Raw genomic sequence first — 13,573 nt, forward strand, 5'->3', positions numbered from 1 at the left:
GTCTTTTTTTATTACTAATTATTAAAAAAAATAACAATAATAGCGGTATTGAATGTTTTTTCTCTCGGTTTTAAAAAAGCCGGTATTATTGCAATCCCTAATCAGGACAATGGTTATAATACAACAAAGAAGCTTTGAAATATAGACATATTATTCATTGATCGTTTCCTAAATCAGGTGAGATCTAGAGATATTAAGACCATGCATAGAAAATTAATCATAACAAATTCAATTTTGGGAAATATTGCTTTTTGATGACGCGGAGCTCATACCTCACTAATCAATTTTGGAAAATTAATCGAATTAGGATTGAAAATTTTACCTCATCCCCCATACTCCCCTGACTTTTACACAACAGATTATCATATTTTTAAACATATATTTATTTCTTTGAAATACGAAATTCAATATTCAGAGTGATATTAAAAAATAATTTGACCACTTTCCAATTCAACAATTAAATCGTTGGCAAAAAGCTACTTCTGTTTATAGAGCATAATTTTTACAATACAATTTTAGTAATTAACATGAAACAACCTAATATCTATAAAAATTAAATATGTTATTAACTTTTTTAGCACAACAATATAATAATAAACATAGATCAGAGAAGGGTTTCATAAGATGAAATTTATAAATATGAGATAGTCATAAACCGAAAACACCAGAACGTCTGCTGTAAAATTAAGTATATCGTAGTTTATATTTAGCATTTAGTAGAAATTTACACAGTAAACTTATGTTAAGTTTAAAACTACTTGTAGGTACTTTGCACAAATAAAAATGAACTAATGTATAATTACCGATAATCTTTTATATATTTTGTATCTCAGAAAAATATGCTTTTCAGGAAGTTTAATGCTAGCCTGTAACTATAGTATAACGAGGGTAATTCTGGCATACACAACGGTTGACCTAACTGACTATGTAGCAGAAGTTTCTCTTCGACTTTGAGTCAATAAACGCTCTTATTCTAATTGGGTCAGAGTAATGGATTGATTCGATAAAGTTTAATCTCACCTGTCGGTAAATGTTGGGCACTTGCTCGGGACTTTCGTATGAGGTTTCGCTGTAGTCCGTCAGGTAGAACAGCCTCCCCAGACCCTTGGCGAAGTTCAGAACCGTGTCCCTCTCCAATCCGTAGCGGGTGGATGAATTCTCGATCTCCCCTTTAACCACCTCGAGCACTTCTGACGTCCAATTTGCCTCTGGGTCCCACATGTTGCCGGTTGCCACTGGGACATTAGACGACTGCAACGGTCAAAATTGGACAAAATCCGGTTTTTGATTATGTGTTTGCAACTCGCGACACTGTCACTCGCTCGACTATCACAGTCAAACTCTGGTGTCTTGGCTTCAAGCGGGTTTTATTTATATAATATCATGAGTGTGTGTGTACATGTATTATACATATGTGCGTAAGCCGGCGCGAGTTGTTTATAAACAATACGTTCCAAATGGGAGGTCGTTTGTTTGTTTACTTGAAGACAGGGTCGGTATAATGAAGTATGTTTTTTTTTTTTGCAACTTATGTGGAGCAAATAGTTACCGGTTATTCCTGTCGAGGGTTACTTATAAATGTTATGTATTATAGCTGTGTTAATTAATTGCGAATTTTTTAATATGACGGTGAAACTATCATGTAAATAACCAACTTTTTAATCTTGTGAGTATTGAAATGTATTACTTATTCCCCTAACTAGCATAAATTCACATTTGCTAACTATACTATAAAACTGAAAATACATGTGTTTGTCTGTCACAAGAACTCCTCCCAAACAGTTGGCCAATCTCAATAAATGACATGTATTTTTCTGGCCAAATTCAAAGTGAAAAAATGCTCCTAAATGCCTTCATCCCTGTATAGAATCAACGTAAAAAAACGCAATAGCGTTTATTTAAAAAAAATTATAACAATATTACAACTTACAGTTAGTTAAAATCAAATAAAGTACATCTAAACCGAATTTTGATCAATAGGAGAGCGCAAAAAACAATTATCACTTCTCAGAAGTCAAAAATCCACGTCAAAAGCAATAAAATCGTGTCGACGCCGTCGCAGTGGGAACGCTCGGTAACGAGCGTTCCCACTGCGACGGCGCCGACACGATTTTATTGCTTTTGACGTGAATTTTTGCCTTCTGAGAAGTGATAATTGTTTTTTGCGCACTCCTATTGACCAAAATTCGGTTTGAATATACTTTAACCAATCAGAAATTCGTAGTAATATCAGTATTAATAATTAGAATATTTTTAAAATAGTGTAATAATAAAGTGCAGACAAATTATGGAGTAATATGCGAGATGCTACTGTATTTTTAGCTTACATTATATTTTATACTTGAACTAATGAAAATACTAAAACTATAATATATAAAAGCTACGTTTGGTTAATTCGTGTGGGTATGGTTTGGGGTTCAACCCAAAATGAACGTTTCGCAACTGTCAAATTGAGTTTTATAGACATTTTAGAGCCGCATAGAATTTCACTAGCGCCCATCAGTTAAATTATATTTTCGTGGGTAATAAATAAAACGACATATTAAAAAAATGTTTTTGGGATAGTTTTTTTTTTATATATATTTTAAGTGACAGCCCGAGAATTTAATTATATTTTTACTAGTAAAAAGATCTATTGCTGAAAATGAATTTAAGCTTTACTAGTGAAAATATAGCTGCAATTAAAAATACAGATTCACTGTAACATTGCATCTTAATAAATAATAATAAGTATGTAAATATTACTACGTATGGAAAAGTTGAAATCGTATAATTTTATTTTCACCTGCAAGATAAATTAAATTTTCACAAATAAAACTTTATTTTGATATGACTAAACCGAAAGAACATATATAAAAAAATGTTTTTATGCTAGATTATTTTAGATTTTTTTTGAGAGATAGCCCGAAAAATAAGCTCAGTTACTCAGACTTTAAAATATTAAAAACAGTTACTCACTCTATTTTTTAAAATTAATTATGTGTATACATTCACTACAGATTTGTGGTCACAAATGTTAACAATGCCATCAATGACAGAAATCATTAAACTACAATAGTTTGTCTATTAATGATCATTAAAAATCGACAAAACACCAAGAATTGCACAATAGCCACAAAGGCTTTCGAAAATAATTAACTATCATCAATTACGAAACAATATTTTTCAAATCCTTTTTTGTCTAGAAAAAATCAATATTAGCCTCGCATCAAATTAATTTTTTTTTGGACTATCCTTTGTAATTATCATACGGTCACCATAAAACAAGCTTTCACTAAAGGTTAAGGTCAAGCTAAAAATTAAAATATTTCCTCTTATTTGCCATTTATCCAAACTACATAGAAAGACATTTATAAAAAATGTAATGCTATGTTAACCAATTAAACATGAGCACTTTATCGACTCTCGAATTCTGTCTCTCAAAACATTTTTCAGTACATATTATATATATTCTTTACAATATATTATAATAAAGCAATATTTGCGAGAATAAATTCAGAAATGAAAAAAATAGAGATTGTTTAAGAATACATTTTAAATACGGCAATAACATGTTAAAGTCCATGTTATATTCTCGCAGCTTCATCGAATATAATATTGTTAAATGCTCAAACAGGAGATTTAATAGATTGATAACAATAATGTTATAGTTGATACAGAACACTTTAAACTTTATAATAAAAATGACGTACAAACAGTTAAAAATTAGATAAAAAAGTATTTTTTCGGTACATTTTACATTTGAAGTAAAAACGAAACATTCAATCAACATAAAATGAGCATAAAAATGTATTTGCAATCTATATATTTTCACACAAACTGTGAAACATATAAGAGATTATTTTAAAAGACTTATAATGTATAATAACATACATAGAAATATTATTTTAAATAATTCATAAAAAAAATATATAGTATTATTTAAGAGTTTAATTTCAACATTAGCATAATGAACTTAAGTAATCGATTTTATTTAAAATAATATCATACATTCCCTAATGAATTTTTAGAATACGATCTATTTAAATGCAATGGATTGTAAAAATAGAACGAACTTATACTAGCTGCGGTACCTCGCGTTAGTGAGCGACCGACAGTAAGTTTATTTATATTTTTAATTTTCGTAGTTCTATCTATCATTTTTATTACATTTCTTATACTTCCGTGTTAAGTGTGAGTATTTGAGTATTTCTGATACTCAAATATGATTCCTAATTGCGTCAGTCTTGCGTAAGATAAGATCAAATAGCTTTTAACTACATTTAATCTTGTATTAGGTGATATTATAATAAAGGTTATTTGTAGAGGAAAATGTTAATTCAAGGCCCAAAGATTTTTCATTTCAATAATGTTTTCCTTTACAGCTAATCGTCAATATTTTACTAGAAGTTGATATACTACGTCAAAGCATAGCTGAAACATATCTACTTTTATTTACCGCACAAATTTCCAAGAAAGGCTAAAACATCATTTAACTGTATTTAGAAATGATAAAAAATACAACATATAGTTTATAATGTTTCTAAATAATAAATTAGAATAATGAACTAAGCTAACGTTCTATGAAATCTGAGATAAAAAATATTTGCTTAGATAATAATATGTGATTTCATGAGATAAATTAATGAAAGTCACTCAAGGTTCTTTAACGAAGATATAATTAAGTCATGCATAAGATATATATCACATAATTTATGGGTACATATAATACTATTTTAACCCTTTGCACTCGTATTTTTTTTTTGGTTGGGGTAGCGCCAGCTCGTATTTAATTTCGAGACTTTTTTTATGTTCAATTTTTGGAAGTAAAAATGAAATAAAACATGTTTTGATTAATCTTTTTACAAATTAAAATTAATACAGCGAAAGATTGATAGTTTGTCAGTATTTTAGTTTAAAAAAAATTAATTAAATATTTAAAATATATTATAATTTAAATACTTTAATCGGAAAATAACTTTTTTTATTGTACTTTTTTAAATAATTTGTAAAACGTTAACCATGAAACTTAGAAAAGAATAATTTATTAAAATGTGTTCACGAAGAATTGTACTTACTATTCACAAAAAATAAATGACATAGTATTAGGTATACATAGTATAGGAAGGTAAATGTAATGATGTTTTTAGGTGATTTTTCGTCCATCGCAATCAAATGCGCGGTAAAACAAATAAATGAATTATTTAAAAAAACAGCTGAGTGATGTAGCGGCAGGGGTTTATAACCATTAAGAAATTTGTAAATAGCTAGATGTCATATGAATTCTAAATAATTAAAATATTGGACTGTTTGTATTTTTTTTGCACCCATCGTTTATTATCTTGCGCAATGCGCTTATTATCTTGCGCATCGCGCTCGTTCTATAGCGTTTAGCGCTCATAACATCGATTAACAATTTGCGTTCATACAAAAAAATAATGGTTACAATAAAATTTAATCAAGATTAAAATTACAAAGAGCACAAGTTTTTTACTTGTAGTTTTTTTTTCTTAGTAAAACCTTAGTTTTTAGTTTTTTTAATTGTTGTTTTTTCTTGGTAAATAGTAAATATATTCCCATTAACAAGTTTTAGACTTTTTAGAAAATCAGATTACAATAAACGTATTATAAAAAATAAAAAAATATACTGTTAGTTAAATAAAACATATATCAACATATAATAACGTTTAAAAACACATTTAATACGAAAAATTGTTATGCACCTTACAATAAATAAAACACAAACAATATGCACATCAGCACATATGTTTTAAGCAAAAGGATACATTTTGACGATATAACCAATGATTTTTAAAAGCAAAATTTAACACTTTTGACGCTAAGTTGCCGATAATGAGATTCCAAATAAAGTAAAGCGAAGGTCCATATATAAAGGAGAATCTAGATTAGGAAATATGTTTCTAGGACACTAACCGCCTGGAAATATACCCCTTGGACAATAACCCCCCGTCAAAACCCCCCTGGACATTGACCCCCCGTGCAAATAACCCCTGACAATTAACCCACCATGCAAATAATCCCCCTGACAATTAACCCCCGCCACGTATAAAGATAATACAGATATTACTTAACACGTCTTGTGACGCTCTATTATACTTAATAAAACATATACTGACGCCATTACCAAAGTTTAGCTGTATTATACATACATATGTATCTAGCCTAATAATATTTTTTATTTTTTTTTAATACTCTTTATAACAATTTTGCTCGCACCGGTCACCGGTACAAAATATACAATACGTATATTTTCTTCGTAAATGTGTTAGTTTTATTGATATTTAAAAAATTCTGTATTTTGCTGAATGAAATAAATTAGTATTGATACTGATTATTCGTATTAAACATTATTTTATTAAAATAATGACCATTTATTATAAATAATAACAACTTATATAAAATACTTATCTCTATACGTGGCGGGGGTTAATCGTCAGGGGGGTTATTTACACGGGGAGTTAATTTTCAGGGGGCTATTTGTCAGGGGGTTATTTGCAAAGGGTTTATTTGTACAGGGGGTTAATGTCCAGGGGAGTTTTGATGGGAGATATATCTATCCAGGGGGTATTTGTCCTGCGTTTACATGCACTTAGGATAGGAATATTTAAAATACGAAAAAGAAGGCCCAATTAAATTAGATATTTTTTAATATATTCACTGTCCATGGCAGAGGTCAGAAAATTACGGCCAAATCCAGCCCTCTGCTTATTTTAATCCGGGCTGCAAGTAATTGTTAGATTTGACATTTTAAAAAATCAAAGTATGTGCTATAATAGAGCGGCCAACCGTCGAGTTAAGGAGCTAGCTAGGTATCACCTTATAAGGTGCTCCTATTGCTTTGTATTTCACCGTGACGTTATGCACTTTAAATTTGACAGCATCTTCAGTGCCCACGTAACGCCTTTTGCAATACATTTGAATATTTGAGAGAAATGATAAAGCTCATTTTAATTTTGCTTCCTGGCCCGCTGAGCTTAAAATATTTACAATCTGGTCCTTCACAAAAAAGGTTTGCCGACCCCTGGTCTATGGTGTTACACGAGCAAAATAACCTTGTCTATATTCTTCAGTCATATGTTTTACAGAGAGACATTCAAAACGCGTCATGGCGATTTTACAACTTTATATTTAGATTGTCTTGTATAACCGGAATGTCGTAGTCCTTAAGGCGTTGAACTGATATCCTAGAGACTATCGGTTCAGGTCCCGCAGCAAACTAAACATTTTAATATTAAGAATGCGCTATTATTAAAATTAAGCCCTAACTGCTAAGCGACATCTATTGATTGTAAGCTGTAATTATAGCTAACAATATATAATAAATATCACTAATTTACAAACTGTGATTTAAATCTTATCCAATTAAACGTGTAAGTGTTGATTATGTTGTGCATAAACGACTTTTACCAATAGTTTTTCAATGACGCATATTTGAGTCATCCACCTTTAGAGTGTTAAATATGGATAAATTTATATAAGTGTAATACATTCCTAAAACTCACTGAAAAAAATATGTTTTACAAGACTTTTAACCCTTTCACCGCGGATGACTTCTATAGGTGTCATCAAGAAAATCACCAGTACTCATTAGACATTTAAAGGTGCCGTAAGCATTTGAGCCTAATAAAATGGCTTTTTAGTATAATTTAAGGCTGTAAATCAATTATTTGAACCATAATATTTTTAAAAATATGGCATGAATAGGTGCCCCCACATATTAACAAATTTCGAAACGGCGCTCAAAAATATCAGCTGTGGTGATAATATAAATGCAATTGGGGCCAGGCCCCACCCAATTTTTTCGTACATAAAAAAAAATAGGTGGGGCTGGTAAAGTTTTATTATATTTTGTGAAAATGATCAAATTTTATATTTAGACAAATATTATACAAGTTTTTCGTATGTATTTGCCCATTTGAGGCAGAAATGATAAATATTACATTGTTTTTTTGTGGGGATCTGTTTTGGATTGGCAGGCGTTTTTACACCTAGAGCGAACCAGCTTAGTTTGGCCTCGTGGCTTTATTTTTGAATTTTTAAGTTTTGAATTTATTAAAACAGTTCTTAAAAATATAAATAAATTGATCATAAAAAATTATTACATTAAAAGATTATCCTAAAACTTGAAACTTTAAATACTTGTACCAGATTTAAAATTGGTAAAAATAGTCTTAGCATAAACGCATACTATTACTGTCACAGTAATATCGAATTCATCATCACGTCCTTAAAAATTCAATATTATATCGTCATTCGTAATTATATGGATAATTTTTAAAAGAAAATCAATATATGTATTTATAAATAATTAAAACACAGATTACTAATTCTGTTTTACATAATTTAGCTATTTACTAGCTCGAAAATATATTAAATGTGTCGAGACTAATATTATCGTTTGAGTTGAGTACCCAGGTCGATAGTTGTCAATCGCTCATTTTACTAGTGCGAGCGAGTAAGCGAGCTCTGCTAGCATAACGGCATCTCGCTCTTTTTTCCGTCTTAAAAATTTTATTTTTATTTCATAACAGACACACAATATAAAGTAATAATTATGCACAATTAGAGCATATGATCCCGTTTCATCCCATATCATAAAAATATAGATGCCCTTAGAAGGAAAAAATCAGTTTTAAAGCATTAATTGACAACCTAAATCTGTCAAGTCTAGCGCGATGCCGTCCTAACAGCGCGCGCTTTGACCATGTTCCGATGAAAAATTTTACAATAAACTTACACTTGTAAATTTAAGATTATTGAGTTATTTGCATAAGTTAAAAATTCAATATTACTGAAATGTGTTTAACAGAAGTCTTTTTACTATTAATAAATTTAAATTTTCAAAATTTGCTTGAACACAAAGCCAATAAATGCATTCAAAGTTTTGTCGACATATTGTCGACGTTCGAGTACAACGCTTGAAATACGATGTCGACACATAGTCGACTTACGAGCGCAAAGGGTTAATATCAGTACATGGATATTTGATATATTTTAATTAAAACGATTGTGTTTTTTTGATAAAAGAAGTAAGAATAATTTATTTTATTAAAAAAAGCATTTATTTATTAAAATAAATTATTTTGTATTGAAAAACTTGTTGAAGGCATATTTAATGACAATTACCAAGTTCAGTGTAATACTTTAAAATATTTATAAACATTTTACGAATGAATTTAATGAAAACGCAATTTATTAAAATATTTTTAATACCTTAATTCTTAATATATTATCGTTTATTATTTGTGATATTATTATTCTTAAAAGATCTACTTTAATTTTAATTAATTATACTAATATTCATCCGTGAGATTAGGTAAAACATAGAAAATCTAATCGGTGATGTTTGATCCGAACTATAATTATATAATAATCACTAAATCTGATTTTCCAGATACGATAGAAAATCATATGGGATTTGAACCCAACTCTTTGTGTATTTTTAACAAATAACTAAGATAAATCATTAAATGTCTTTTCTGACGATTTTTCAATGGCTGCGTTTCTAATATTAAATTACAATAATGTTGAGTAATGAATATTCATTATAGGAATTACACAAATACACAAAAAATACATAATTAAATCTAATATCAAACCAAAGCTTTCAATCTATAATAAATATATAATATACACATATATAGCATAAAAATCAATGCAAAACCATATTAGTTATATTATATTTGCATAAAATCAATAAGACAATTTAGATTCTTATATTATAATAAATTAATATATTTAAAAACCCTATTAAATGGTACAAAATAATTAATACAATTTAATGATACCCAAGCTTGGTGTTGTTACAATACTTGTTAATTGTTAGGTCGTTTATATAGATAGAGAAAAACAAAAAGTCTGGTTCCACCCTGAATCATCAGTATTATTCAAAGGAGCGTGTACTGGAAGAGACATTAAACTCCCTTCATTTATCCAGAAGCCATATAAGCCAAAACTTAATCATAGAACTATAATTTTGCTTTCGATTTGAAATATTAAAAGCTGAGCCTAACTCGCACCAAGCGGAGCTACGCTGAATCGACCGAGATGTCCCTTAACTAAGCATATTGAATCTACAAGAGTTTAACTAGATCTTCGGTACGAATCGCAGATAATGTGAACAGTCGCGTATCATTATTATCTTTTCATACAATAAAGATCAGTATAATAATATCATATATAAAAAACAATCTATCCTAATGTCAAGGATTTTTATTTTTACAACCGCATAAAAAAATAGAAATGTTAAAAAATAAAATGCTTAAATATTTGTCTATTTACTGTTACTCAATTAATTCAACTTTTAAACCGATACCTCATTGTAAATAATCAATCGTGCGTTTCAAATTAACTTGATGAAAATAAAAACGCTAATTGTAATCACCTTCGAAGGAATTGAAAGTTTTTCCCCCTAGAATCCTGCTTTAATTGAATAACTTTCAGGGATTTCCTTTGAAGAAGCTGGTTCTCAACAACAGTCGTACAAGCACTGATAAAGAGTTCTGAGAAAATCTCGTTTATATATTGTTTATGTATATGAGTGTACATATAAACGCACGATATGCTATATCTGTATTATTACTGTTACGTGTGTACTACACGTATCTTTGTGGGCTATTCTGCACTTCAGCAAGTGGTCGACAACCTTCAATATAACATTATATGTATATGAATATAGGGAATATGAAAAGTTTGATATTTTTAACAAAGCAATGATTTTGCGTTGCAATTAGCTTGTATAAGATACTTTAAACGCACAAGTGGAGCGTTAGAATGGAATTTCAAGGACAATAGGCCAGCGCTATGACGCTAAAATTTCTTTTCAAGCGTAATTCAAACTTTTTTTTGTGAACAGGCACGGTTTAAAAATCGAAGGAATGCATAGCCAGATTTTCATTTCATTTAAAAAAAAAAAAATTCAAAAAAATATTAAAAAAACAGCTATGGTGCATTTCTAAAATAGATAAGCATCGCGTTATTCGCGTCTTATAGGACGTGAATAACTGTCACAGTGAGAGGTGTTCCTCATAACAAAGCTGAGCATATTGGAAGATTTATCACATAGAGAGAACCTCCTCTTGCTCTCAAAAATGATTCCGAGATCGCATTTGGAAGTATTACTAGTGAAAATGTTCCCACCGAGATCGTAGGAATATACTGATGGCGAACGGAATCGAAAAAATGACACAGTATGACACTTTCCGACACTAAAGAGCAGACGGTTAACGGAAGCCCATCTCCATAGAGAGTCTAAATCACTCTGTAGAAAAAAGAGTCTGCAACAGATCGAATGCATTTATACAATTTTAAATCATCTGCGTACAGAAGATAAATTAAATTTGTAACTGTCGTAATTATGTCACTAATAAATAGCATGAAGAGTAAAGGGCCCAGATTGGACCCTTGAGGAACCCCCGAAGGGGTGAAATATTATTTCGACAATCGGCCGCCATAGATAACTGTCTACGATCACTTAAATAACTAGAGAATAACCGAGTTAAATCATCCGAGCAACCGAGGCTCGACATTTTTTTAATAATAACCAATGACAAACCTTGTCGAAGGCCTTCTCAAAATCTGTACTGAAAGAACCCCGCATTTTGCCACGGTTTTGGCGAAAGAAAACAATGTAAATTTTGATACAACTAAAACTTTAAACATAATAAAATATAGAGAAGCAATTTAAATCAAAAAAGATTTACAATAAATTAATTAATATAAACTTTTCGCGACACACAACTAGGAACTGGCATACTAAACTATTCATAATAATTTATGATATTAATACATATAAATAAATGATTTATATATTTTTCATTAAATGCGATAAATCAACTACATGCATATGTAAGGTTATAATTACGTTACTAACTACTGCTATAACTTAATTGATAACCAGTTTGAAAAATATCGAGTTTATCTAACACTTAACCAATACAAGTTGTCTTCGCGTGTAGAATTACCGATAAAACGTACGATCTTAACCGATAAAGCAAACAACAGATAATTATTATATAACACATAATCATATGCAAGTAGGTAATGCTAATTCCTCACAAGTTTAGCCAAAATAAAATTTAATGTCACGGTCTAAATGCGTAAAAATGAATACACAAATTAGTAATTAGATATGCGAAACAATTCATTGAAATGTGCTACGTTTTTTTTTTTTAGTAAAAATAGGTAACCTTTAAAACCGGCTGAGCGATCCAAAAATGCAATTAACGTTAATTTTATGGGTGTATCATAACATCATAAATAAGTTTGATGTATTTTTTTATCAGATTTTATTTGATATCCTATGTAATGTTGATTTTATTCAAATTTTAATATTAATATGAAGGATTTAAACTAAGAATACAGAAATTATGTAATAAATATAAATATAATTAATTATTTGATTAGGACAGCAAAACATTGACTCATTTAAATTATATATGAATTGTTAACCAAAATAAATAAAAAAATGCTATTATCGCTCTTATTATACAGAACAAAACATTTATATTAATATTTACATAATGATAAAATAAACCTAGATTTATGCTGATACAACAGGTACATTATTTGAAGTATTATTTATTATAGCAAAGACCCATTGAAAAAGTATAATGTGTCACATCGAGCGTGATCCTATGTAGTGGGTATAATCGGTAAAACCGTTGGATCTTACTTTAACAAGAAATTCACCTTGTACACATCCTAGAAATTACTTTTAATATAAAATATTTTTTCAATTAGCATTACCTAAGATTTACATATTTATTAGTACACTGAAAATAAATGATAAAAGCATATAATTTACTGAAAAAATTGTTGCTGTCTGGTTGATCAATATTAAATGGACAAGTATAAAAACAGTCGAAAATATAAATATGATGCTGTTAAATCATAAGCAAAGTCAATCACAATGTGATTGACTTTGACAAAAACGGGTCTTAATCGTCAAGTCAAAAAATAGGACACCACCGTGAGAAAACTTTTTTGTAGAATTAGTAAAAGTACTTGCATTAAATCAAAAATATATAAACTATACATCGCCAACAAATAACACGTGCATTACAACCGGGTAAATATTAACACGAAAGAGTAATTGAAAGTAAAATTGCACAAATTATTTTATTGGTAATTTATAAAACTCATTGCTTAAATACTATTAAGGTTCGAAATTTTTATTTTATTAATATTAAAATATTTATACTAAAATTCTATCTTAGTATTGCTCTCTTAATGAGTACTAATTAAATTTAATGCGGTGTCTAAAATTATAATATTAATTACTTAATTGAATACATGTATTATATGATAAGGGCTCTATAACGAAATTGAATATAGATATGCTTACTTTAATACTATACTTATTTATATTGTATCCATAGGTATATAAAATTGTGGTTAAACAAACACCATAGGCAAACACTTGTGAGCCATCTGCGGCTTAGTCAGCACATAGCATCGTAATCGAGACGTATTGTATTTCGTGCGTTTCAATCGAGAAAGCCTAGTCCCTAGGTTATGAACTATTGGAACATTTGTAGACTATATAATACATACACACGTAAGTATTGACTTG

The 13,573-nt window shown here is 29.3% G+C and overlaps 2 protein-coding genes across 5 annotated transcripts in view; one reads left to right on the top strand and one right to left on the bottom strand.

The window, feature by feature from the left end:
• The window catches only part of LOC148230137 (alkylglycerol monooxygenase-like), a 27,917-nt gene that overhangs the window by 14,076 nt on the left and 268 nt on the right, over nt 1-13,573 (bottom strand). Inside the window, exons 1-2 of one of the 3 annotated variants that reach the window (XM_088197023.1) lie at nt 10,385-10,494; nt 1,021-1,251 (exon numbers count right to left, since the gene is read on the bottom strand). In XM_088197023.1, coding sequence (XP_088053149.1) covers nt 1,021-1,221 — 201 coding nt within the window. In that variant the 5' untranslated portion in view covers nt 1,222-1,251; nt 10,385-10,494. Of the gene's footprint in view, nt 1-1,020; nt 1,861-10,384; nt 10,495-13,573 lie in introns of those variants that run through there. The other 2 variants (XM_088197022.1, XM_088197021.1) reach the window with 2 other exon arrangements.
• Tbcd (tubulin folding cofactor D) overlaps nt 13,441-13,573 on the top strand; it is a 15,043-nt gene continuing 14,910 nt past the window's right edge. The window contains exon 1 of one of the 2 annotated variants that reach the window (XM_088197020.1): nt 13,441-13,558. The gene's annotated coding sequence lies outside the window, so the exon portion shown is untranslated. The remainder of the gene's footprint in view (nt 13,559-13,573) is intronic. The other variant, XM_088197019.1, reaches the window with a different exon arrangement.

This window comes from Plectrocnemia conspersa, unplaced genomic scaffold (genome assembly GCF_051122295.1).
Source record: "Plectrocnemia conspersa isolate PC_06_02 unplaced genomic scaffold, ASM5112229v1 ptg000011l, whole genome shotgun sequence".
Lineage (NCBI taxonomy): Eukaryota > Metazoa > Arthropoda > Insecta > Trichoptera > Polycentropodidae > Plectrocnemia > Plectrocnemia conspersa.